Raw genomic sequence first — 11,412 nt, 5'->3', positions numbered from 1 at the left:
TGGTTTCTAGATATCCCGAACCACTAGGCATCACGTAATAAGCACAGTAAAAATATTCCTACTACTTGAAACTAACAAGTCTATCAACAGATCACAACTATACATTCCCCTTTCATACTTAAAAAAAGTGAGATAGAAGAATCAGTGATTTCTGAGGCCAATCACAGGTCACCCAGGACTTCATAGAGAGAACCTGTCTTAAAACAAAACAAGAAAAAGACACATCCAAATTTTGTAGCAGTATTTAATCTGCAAGTGAAAAAAAATTATTGCAGTACTTTTGAATGGCCACATCAACCATCTCATTTTGGTTCCAAAAGGAGTTTAGTTTGTTTACCGCCTGTTAGTAGGAAGCTCAACTTCTCAATTTAACACACTATACAAATTACAATATATAAGCTTCCAACAGTTAATATTTAGCAAAACTAATAATGATCCAGAATATTGTTCCCTTCTATCCAATACAAATAAACATGTTAGGGGACTAGAGTGTTTAAACTGTTCATTTGAGTACAGTAAGACCTGACACAAGCATTTAACAAGGTAATAAACGACCAGCCTTCTGGAATGAGCTTTAAGAAGAATGACGACAAAGCTACTCGTCCATTATTCTGTCTCTGGGGATCTAATTTCAAAAAATATTACACACTTTATCCCATTAGATTACATACTGATTAACCTAAGAAAGTGCTACATTATGCTCTTTAAAACCCAGGTTTGATGGCTACTGTACCTAAGGAGCACTCCTTTTAAAAGATGCTAAATATGTAGTAACAGTATAATTACAATGAAAATGAAAAATCCCAACACTCATTATAGAAACTTAGAATAAAAGATACGGAAGGACTTGGGCCAAGATTAGTATAAATAGACTTTATTGAAGTCAGTGCCTCTGTATGGAGACAGAAGATTGTGTCTACAGAAGCACAAGTTGTAACATTTCACAACTTCTAAAAGGAATGTCAACAATTACAACGATCATGCATACCATGGTCGATAATCACATTTTAGAAGCATTTTCAACCATTTCTAAAGAAATGCTTGTAACATTGTTATATATAGAACTACTTTCAATAAACTGCAAAACATTGATCGACTTTTCCAGTATGAGCTACAGTGTCAACACAAAAGGGAGGCATAAATGTTTAATTTATGAAATCAGAATGGAATATTTACTGTAAAGAAAAATTAAAAAGCTTTCAAATAAAGGCCATTATTGAACCAACATGAAGAGCACAGCTTGAACTTGACTTCATTCATCTTTTAAAGCTGTCCTCTGAATGACTGCAGACCTAAGCATTGAGTCAGTACTGTGAGTATTCCTTGGATTGAAGTTTGGCAATAATGCGGTCCAACTGTCTCTTTGCTTCACACTGTGGGAAATTGCTCATGTCATAATATTGAGGGGCAATTTTCACCAACCTGTCCAAAATGGGGGAAAAAGTTATGAAATCAAGATTTAAGTACTAGAGTTGCTAATAACTACACTGTTGCTGAACGAAGGCAAATGTTCAAACAAATCAATGATCAAAGATTTAAAACTACATCTTTACAGGAATATCAGCTTAGGAAAACAACACATCTTCTGTTGAACTTATCAGCTTTGAAAAAAGTATTAAGATTAATTTTTCTAACACTTTATCTACATTAATATGAAAACACAAAGCTATTGAGTGATTCATTCGACCACTCTTCAACCTGTATTTTAATGGTTATGGTTTTAATAGTCAAATAACTTCATCTCATTAACAGTATTAAGAACTACAAATATAAAACTGTATCTTTTATAAAGTAAACATTTTTCCCTAGGCAAAGCATGTAACAAAATGATAACGTTCTAAGCAGCTGAAGTGTTAAAAGCCACTAATTGCTGATGGATGGAAGCTGCAAAATACTAGATGACACAAGAAAACATAAATGCTTTCCAGTCCACTCTTGGCTGACACTCCATAACTTATACAAATGGTGATGGTAGAGAAATCACAAGGGTATCATGTAGCTAAAAAATTGAATAGCCAGTCTTAATTACAATTTTTAGAAGCTAATATGCTAAACAACAATTTGATATAATTTTTATCTTTACATATCGATACATATACATATCTTTACACCTAGCTGGGAAGTTCAATCTATACAATGAGCGGAGGCTACATCTCCTAGGCATATTCTATTCACAACAAAATACTGAAATCAAAATGGAAAACAGTGTGCTTACTTACCATTCTGGCTTGATATCTGTACAGGTCCGGATATAATTCTTTGTTGTCAGCACAAACTCATTATAAAGCACCCATTCAGGTTTGTGATCAAGCACAGTAGAGGGGTGCAGCTGGACCACCTGGTTATCTTTCACAGTTAAGTAATGCCCTGTTCGTTCTAAATGTGCCACCTGAAACAGAAACAATTAGTGTTTCCAAGAAATACTTATAAACCGTATGAGTAAATTTACAAAAAAGAACTCAAACTTAAAAACCCTTTTGAGTTTTACTGTGCCTACTTTGCTGCCTATTTGTGTACCACATGTGTAGCTGCCGGAGGAGGTCTAAAAAAATGTTGGATCCCCTCAGAACCAGAGGCCTCTGGATGAGGACTCAGTGCTCTCAACTCTGAGCGATCTCCCAGCCCTCACTCCTATCTCAGGCATGTCTCTCCAGCACCACACACTAGTACAAACTAGACAAATATTACCACACTCATAACTAAGAAGAAACCTAAGCAAAAAGAAAGCAGCAGCCTATAAAGAAAACAGTATGAAAAAGCACGGAAAGAAAGATCACACAATCCTTTCCTATTTTCTTTTCCTAAGTATACACTTATATTCCTGCCTAATAACTAATAATGCAGGACAAGTTTGCCCTCCCAATTCTACAACTCTGCATAGTATGTGACTTAATAACAACAATTAGTATTTATATTGAATATATACTAGGTACCAAGTATCATTTCATTTGTTGGCGCTTTTTAGAATAGGAGCTGAGAGACTACAGTTCTTACGTACAGCTTTATCTGTGTCTATGTCAGAGAAAAATTTTAAGAAGTAACAATAAAAAGTTAGTACAAGTCGGGCAAAATATAAATTTATGTTTGATTGTATTGTTTATCTTATACCACTACAAGCATTCTTCCTAGGCATAGAAACTGCACACACCTGTAACCCCAGCACTAGAGAAGACAAAAGAACCGTTGACATTTAAGGCCATCCTTTTGTGACACTCATTCTCACAAACCCATCAACCCACTTTTTTCTGATATTTTAATTCAAAGACAGATGCTTCACAGGATTTTCTCTGATTTTAGATTATGGGACCAAATGCATCCAGATTCCTTTTAGCTATTGTACACAAATGGCTCTAATGCTAATGTAACTAGTTTGAGAAACATTTAAAGACAGAATAGACAAGCAGGAGATGGATTATTTTAAAACAATTTCAACTCATGCAACGTAGTCTGAACTTAACTACCAGTAGATTTTTCAAACATTTTATTTTAACTGACCCTTAAATTTGCAGGAGCTTCAGAAGTGGCTTAGAGGCCGAAGAGTACTTGCTCTTCTTGCAAGGGACTTAGGGGTCAATACCCAGAACCCACTCTAACTCCAATTTCAGAGTATCTGAAACCTCTACCTGCACCAGGTATGCAAGTTATCCAGACAGTATGTCACAGGCAAAATACCCATACATAAAAAATAAAAATTTAAAAAACCTGCTAAAGGTATTTATCTGTCTTTTTATTCCTATTCTAATCACCTCTAATACATACATTTAAATAACTCATAAGGAAAAATTCAGAATGGCTTATATCAAATGACACACGGATTTTACAGTGCCCCAAGTCAGTCATAAATGCCAATAACCACTGTGTAGAAACACAAAAGAAATGTAGTTATTTAAATGTGGAGACAAGGAAGCTGAAGAGATGGCTCGATGGTTTGAGACCTAGCTGTTCTTCCAGTGGACAGTGGGTGCAGGGTACGTACGTGTATACACACACACACACACACACACACACACACACACACACACACACACACACACACACAATCACGTATAAAATAGCCAATGTGGAGAACTTTACTTAAAAAGAGAAAACTAACAGCTTCATTTTGGTAGTCTTATGATAATAGACTTTAAGACTAAGATTTTGAGAAACTTTAGTTTCTTAAAACTCGGGCTAAAACTTCTATTTGTACCTGAAATTGCTAAAGTATAGTTTTAGAAATAAAATTATATCCAAACAAACAAAACTCCTAACTTATCTAATTAAGGCACTAACTTGTTACTCATTAGACATTATTCTGCATAATAATATTCTGCAAAAGAAACTAGACCTTACAGTAAGAACCAACTTTTTCTGGTGCTCTTCAACTCAAACCAAACCAAAGGCAAACACTACCTGGTCATTTAACTACTTACCTGCATAAAATACCCAGTAACTAATGCTTTTCTTATATTAATATAATAGTCCCTGCTTGTGAAATCAGTACTTCGACGAGGCAAATTAAATCTGTCCATAATTCTTGATAGCTGCTGGCGTACATTGTCTGCAGACATCAGGGACCGGTAGTTAATGAAGTTGTCATAACACCACTGAACAGATTCATGATCTAAAAAGTAGGAGGGAAGGAAAAAGAGGAGACCGTGAATCATCCACACAGTAGAAAAGTTTGAAAAGCAACTCTATAAAAAAAAATATTGGCTACTGGGCTAGAAAGATGGCTACGTGGTTAAGAGTGTGTACTGCTTTTTCAAAGAACCAGAGGTTGGTTTCTAGCACCCATGTTGGGCAGCTCACATTTAGGACACCTGCAGCTTCAGGTCCAAGAGAATCTGAAACCTCTGGTCTCCTCAGACACTTGCATTCATTCACAGACAAACATAGAGACAAAGACCCACAACAAGACAAAATCTTCAGTAAGAAAGATGTATAAACTAAACTAAAAAAGAACAACACTAATATATATCTTCTCTATATAATTATCAACTTTGCTTAAAAGAAAAAAAGCAATAAACCTCATTCGAATGAATTCAAAGAAACAGTTCTAAGGTTTCTGGCTAATAGGTAGTAAAACAGTGATTTTGAATCAATGATTCTTAGCAAATTGAATTATTTACCTATTAACAGCCACCTGGCTGTTTCCAACAAAGGATTTATTAAACACTGGTAGATTCAGAGAACTTGATAAAATGCCAGATTTTGCTCATTTTCAAAGAAATCACAGCCTTAGCTGAAGAAAATCAAATACAACATTAATGAAGTAATCTTCAAACAAGCAGCATGATGCTCTCTAACTGTGCCTAAACTAGTCCTCTACACCGAAATACTAAATTCTGTCTGCAGCAACAGTTGCCTGAGCAATTTACAAGCAAGATTTTATTGTCATCTGTGTCTAAAGACTATGAATAAGTATGCCAAGTATTAATAAATTTTACTACATAGATTATCAAAAAGGTATTTCTTGAAAACTTCCAAACCAGTATTATTCAACTCAGAACTCAAAAGGTACCAAATATATCAAAGGAAAAGAATCCAAAAAAAATCACAAAAGAAAACTGGACCATCTGCTTCAAAGATTTTTTGATACTGATAAAATTGAGAGGGTTGCAAAATTATAAAGTGTAAAAGAGAAAGCATTAAAAACTAGAACCAGGTTTGTCTTCCTAAGCTATTCTAATATCTGTAGTATATTGTTTTGTATTTGGTGCTAGAATTCAAATACCTGAAATGTTCGTCAAGTCTTAAACAGACTTAAATACACTGTATTTAAGGCTTATCATTTTACAGAATACACTGTCATTTTAGAATTAAGAATAAGCAGGACTCTGAAATACACCTTCCAACTAACTGAAGAATATGACCAAAAGCTAGGCAAGGAAAACCTTTAGACTAAGTAAGGCGTTGATCTACATGCCCTAATCAAGAGTGCAGCTTTTTAAGAGTTCCCCAGTTTTAAAAACTCAAGCATCAAAGACTAACAAGAGCTTGTGTGGTCAAAAACGCCCGTTGTCCTAGCTCCTCAGAAAGGGAGTATCACCCTCGTTTAATGACTGCTTGGATAAATGACAATGTTAGTTAAGATAACCACATATTACCTGATAGCTCTACCATTTTTCTAAATTGATTTTTAAAAAAACTAAATGGAATAGAGAAAAAAAAATCTAATGCTAGCTAGTCACTCCTTACAATGCCAAGAGCTACTCTAAATATTAAAACAATTCACTTGTAGATTAGAATGAGAACTCCCTGTATACAATGGTATTACAAAATAATTTAAACTGCATTTTATTTTTCAATTCTGTGTGGGAGCAGGTGAGTTACCAGTTAAGGCCTAAGTCTTCAGATCCTCCTGGAATTAGAGTTAACAGTGTTGTAATCATCCAATGTGGGTGCTGGGAACTGAACTCAGGTCCACAGAAGAACAAAAGGAGCCCCTAATCACCGAGCCATCTCTCTAGCCCAGAAAATTTGAATTTTAAAAGGTAGCAGTTAGTGAATAAAAGTGGTCTATCAAATACATTTGCTGCCTCCGGTATAATACAAGAACACAGAGTAACAAATCTAAAACCCACCAAGGCTTTACCACCCTTTTCCTGGTAACTAGAAGCATTTAATTAAAAACCATACCTCTGGGGAATTAATATTACTTTCTAATTCATTTTCCACCTCTGCTTCTGTTGCTAATACAATAGACAGAGTAAGACATCTTTGAGATACCCATTATATTTTCACCAAATTCACCTACCCAAAAGTCAAAATACACATATAAAAACTACTAATATATTTGAATTTCATAATTGCTTTATTATAAAATTAGAGAAATGTAGTAATTAAGTGGGCAACAAATGTCTTAATTTTATAGGTGAGAAACAATGCAAGTGAACTTTTACAGACCACTTGTATAACTGAGAACAGGAACTCAAACCTATTGCTTGTTCAATTTCTTAATTATAAAAATGTTAGTAAAGATTACATAAATAATATACAGGTCTTATTTGTATCACTGTATTTTTCAAGTTTTATTTAATTGTTCCTCTTTCCCTTGAATATAAACCTAAACAATTTTGGAAGAAATTGGCTAGTCGGGAGTTTTTCTAACAAACCATGTCACAAATTATAAATGAAATTGAGATGAAAAAACATCTTTTATGTTCTAAGTGACACTCAGGCAAGAGCACCTTCAATCTAATTTGACTTACTTTGTTTAAAAGCGTGGTAGACATTCAGCAGTGTCAGATGATCTCCATCTATGTGGGCAAATCTCATCTTGGCCTCATCTGCAGCTTTCTTGGCCTCCGTGGGGCGAACAAAACACTGTGGGACTAAACAAGGTTGGTATGGGCCCAACACAAACGCCCATATCGATGAGTCACGCATTCACAGATAGAGGAACAAGGCCTAGCTAGGTCAGTTCACAGAGCATAGGGCAGGGCAGGATGGCCTCCAACTGCATCTTGGACTGTTTACTACCTTGATTTGGTACATCACCTAACCACATCTGTAAGACAAGAGGGTTTCAAAGCTACAGAGTACCTGATTATTTTAACTAGATCTAAAAGTAGGCATCAAAACAGCTATTCTGAAGGCCATCAAATTACTAGAAAGCTCAACTTATTTCAAAAACCAGTGCTGATAGCTCTACCAATAACCAGAAGTATGGTATCAATAGCCTTTTAGTTAACTGTAATTTTTCAAAAGGCCATCCATTCAACCCACTGAATGGCTGTAGTCAGGAAGCTGTACTAGCCCACTGTGTAACTAAAACAACCAATCTACTGCCACATTTCTATCAAGATTGTTTCCCTAAATCTGTGGCTATTACCAACTGGTGGGTATCACTATTAGCACCGGTAACCAAGTATAGGTAAACATTAAAAGGAAAAAAAAAAGAGATTCAAGAATCTTGGGTTTGATGATAGCAGTAGTGGTGGAAGGTTAAACCGCCCTAGAATTAAGAAAATTCTAGAAGGCTGAAATACTCCGTCTATTGTTGCAGCATTTAAATAATAATAATCAGTCAATAAAGCCCCAAGTTTAAAAAAATTTGAATTGAACCCTCAATATAAAGGTAAATCCAGTATTAAAGAATTGACAATTAGTCTGAAGCAATCACTATTTCAAGGGTCATCAAAATATTGAACTACAGTAGTTGTTTAGAGCCTCAAGGTTAATTCACAAACTTTTAAGTTCTTACAAAGTATGCACTACTTTTTCTTTTTTTTGAAATACAACCTTCCTTAATTCACTTTAGCAATTCCATAGTTATAAAAAGTAGTATCAAGATAAATTAACAAGCTTGGGACTTTTCAATATTTTGAAGCTCTTATATAACCTTATCAATAAAAAAAAAAAATCACATGATCAGTTCAGACAGAAAATAATGGGAATAATCAACAGTGAGATCAAACATAGCATCAACTTACTCTTTCCCATATAATTTTCCCCTTTAAAGATGGCAAAGTAGCCAAATACAGATGTCAAAGCAGTCACAGTAAGCATTATATAGTCTTGCTTAATATAACTGAAGCAAGGTAACTCAGAAAAGTACAGAAACATCTCACAGCTCTAAATACTAACATGAGAGCCCATAGGCCCCTGGTTTTCAACTCAGCACCTCGAACTAAAAGAAAAAGGGGGGAGAGCTTCACAAGCTCTAACTGCTCTTTGTCCTGGCGTCTCCTTCACTGCAATTTTAACATTGTCCACAAATAGCTTGTTTAAAAAAAAAAAAAAACAACAACACTGTGTATGTTTGTTCTCAATAGTGTAAAAACAACCACCAGTAAATCCTGTGCTTTTCCTAATTCCTACTACACACAAAACTAACATCTAGCTTTGATGAGTTCAATCTCACAATGACCAACTGCAAAGGAATAATATTCTAAATACACCAACAGTACTGTTTACTATGTCTGATATGAAAACCAACAGAAAAAGAAATTATAGCAAATAGCACAAGCATGCTATCTAATAAGTCTTGCCCTTTTCTCTAAAAGCTAAAGTTGTTGGGAGGATAACAAACAGAAGCAGGCAGACAACAACCTACCACCACCTCTGCAAATGAGACAATTTATTTAAAACGTTGATACTGCCCTGCCCATCTGCTCTGAGTCTGATCAGTCATAACTCTGCAAGAGAACATTTAGCTACTTCTTAAGTAAAAGTCACACCATTAGAATATACTATACATCTAAACTATGCCATAATTATATTTTTAGAAAATTTATTCTTTAATTCCATAGAATTTTTAATTTTGGCAATAAGTAATCAAAACCAGTAAACCACTCTGCAATTAAAAGTTCTGTTCCGTACTGAAACTCGTAGTATATAGTACTATGATACTTTTAACTATAAAAAAAGATTAAAAAGATTAAAAAGAAATCCTTTTGTTGCAGTATTTCTTCTCCTTTCTGGAAATCTAATTTCCAAGTTAGACTAAAATTTTATTGCCACTAAGAGCACTATTTCTCAATGTAATACCTAATGTTTAAAAATTTTCAAGTTTATAGAAAAATGTTTAAGCAGGTGTTTTTCTGCCATTGTATAGCAAAATAAAAAAAAATATCAAAATCAGAATTTGACTTCAAGTCCTAAATCATACATTACTACTTCTATGTGACACTAAATCAGAAACTCATGTTTGTCACTGAATACACCTACATGTAGGAAAGGCTCAATTTAAATGAAACACAGGCTCAGTGAACAGTGCTAACCAAGTTTGTATACTTTCAGTAAACCATTAAAATAGGACTAATGGATCTAAAGAAAAAAATGCAGTTATAATTGCATTCAAATTCTCATTGCAATTTCTGTCTGTACTCAATAGAGCCAATGTTTTGCTATATATTGTGCACAAAAACTTGACTTTTGTAAGAATTTTTATAAAGCTATTTACAAGATATTTAGGAAATAAACTAAGTTCCTTAAATCCATCTGTAAAATCTATTACCATACTGAGTAGTAGTAGTAGTGATGATGACAGTAATAATATTAATAATGATAACAGTAACCACAGAAGGGAAGTCCACAGACTCTGAAGAGCTGGGTGTTTGGTCCCTCTCCCTCTATTACCTGACAACATGGCAGTAATAGATAGGACCTCATTAGAACAGTTGTAGTCACAACTTGCAATAACCATTTTAGCGAGCTGTGGATCTAAAGGAAACTCTGCCATCATGGATCCCAATTCAGTCAGATCTCCGTCATCATTTAAAGCAGCCAAATAATTCAAAAGTTCTAGGGCTCTCATCAGAGTTTCAGGAGCTAAGTAAGGGAGAAAGGCAATCTATTAGACAAGTTGTCTTACGTAAGCAAAAATATGACAAAGTGCAAACTATTATAAGCAATCTCATTTTTCATTCGTTACTGGATCCAGTTCAGAACTCAAGTTGTCATCAGATTCAATAATACAGATAGAGCAAACAATACTATACTAAAATGACTTTCAGGCCAGGCACTGTGGGAAATACTTATAACTCCTACATTTAAAAGCAGGGACCAGTTCAAGGATATCTTTAATAAGACTAAAGCCAGCAGACAATTATTTCCTATAAAAAATTAGAAGCAAAAAAAGAGAAGTATAAAAATACAATTTTTATATTTGTTTACCCTGGGAATAATTCAATTAATGTAAATTCCAAGAGTGAGTTCTAGAGGGGACTTATTCACTCTCACTAATTAACTGTCACCATTTTTAAAACTACCCCATAAAACCAATCTTAATGCATATATACTCTATAGGATTCAAAGAAAAACATCTTCAGTTAACAAAGCTGATTGAAGGTGCTGTTTTAGATCATACCTGGTGGGTCCATAAAATCAAAATGTACCAAGTCATCAATACCAAGCTTCTTCAATTGCAATACAACTGATCCTAAATTAGAACGCAGAATCTCTGGATAGGTGTTATCCTAATAAAAGTAAAAGCACATGTTATGGTTACCCTTTGTCAGTGCCCCCTAACCTCTTGCTTTGTCATTACATAACTTGTACATAACTACTTCACGGGGAAAAATACTTGAGATTACCCTAAAAATCATACTTCTTTCAACTACTTAAATACAAATCAGATGTATCGATATGTTATACTATAACTCACTAGGGTAAAGGTAAGGCAATGAAGACTCTAAAACAATGGTTCTTAGCCTTCTTAATGCTGCAGTCCTTTAATACAGTTCCTCATTTAATGGTAACCAACTCCCCCCCCAATATTAAAATTATTTCCATTGCTACTTTCTAACTGTAATTTTGCTACTGCTATGAATTGTAATGTAAATATCCATGTTTTCTGAGGGTCTGAGAAACCCCAAAGGGATTGCAGACCACAGGTTGAGAACCACTATTCAAAAAATGTTAGCCCAAAAATAAAGGAAGTTCTTGTTCTTCAACTAGAACATTATAGTTACTCTTCTAAAGGCA

At 34.5% G+C, this 11,412-nt stretch overlaps 1 protein-coding gene across 1 annotated transcript in view; it reads right to left on the bottom strand.

Moving 5' to 3' along the window:
• Positions 1–237: 237 nt before the first annotated feature.
• The window catches only part of DHX15 (DEAH-box helicase 15), a 38,093-nt gene continuing 26,918 nt past the window's right edge, over positions 238–11,412 (bottom strand). The window contains exons 9-14 of the mRNA XM_080924496.1: positions 10,796–10,904; positions 10,066–10,257; positions 7,194–7,316; positions 4,413–4,603; positions 2,220–2,389; positions 238–1,422 (exon numbers count right to left, since the gene is read on the bottom strand). Coding sequence (XP_080780622.1) covers positions 1,305–1,422; positions 2,220–2,389; positions 4,413–4,603; positions 7,194–7,316; positions 10,066–10,257; positions 10,796–10,904 — 903 coding nt within the window. The 3' untranslated portion in view covers positions 238–1,304. The remainder of the gene's footprint in view (positions 1,423–2,219; positions 2,390–4,412; positions 4,604–7,193; positions 7,317–10,065; positions 10,258–10,795; positions 10,905–11,412) is intronic.

This window comes from Micromys minutus (genome assembly GCF_963924665.1).
Source record: "Micromys minutus genome assembly, chromosome: 1".
Taxonomy (NCBI): domain Eukaryota; kingdom Metazoa; phylum Chordata; class Mammalia; order Rodentia; family Muridae; genus Micromys; species Micromys minutus.
This window is presented reverse-complemented; position numbering and strand designations above follow the sequence as displayed.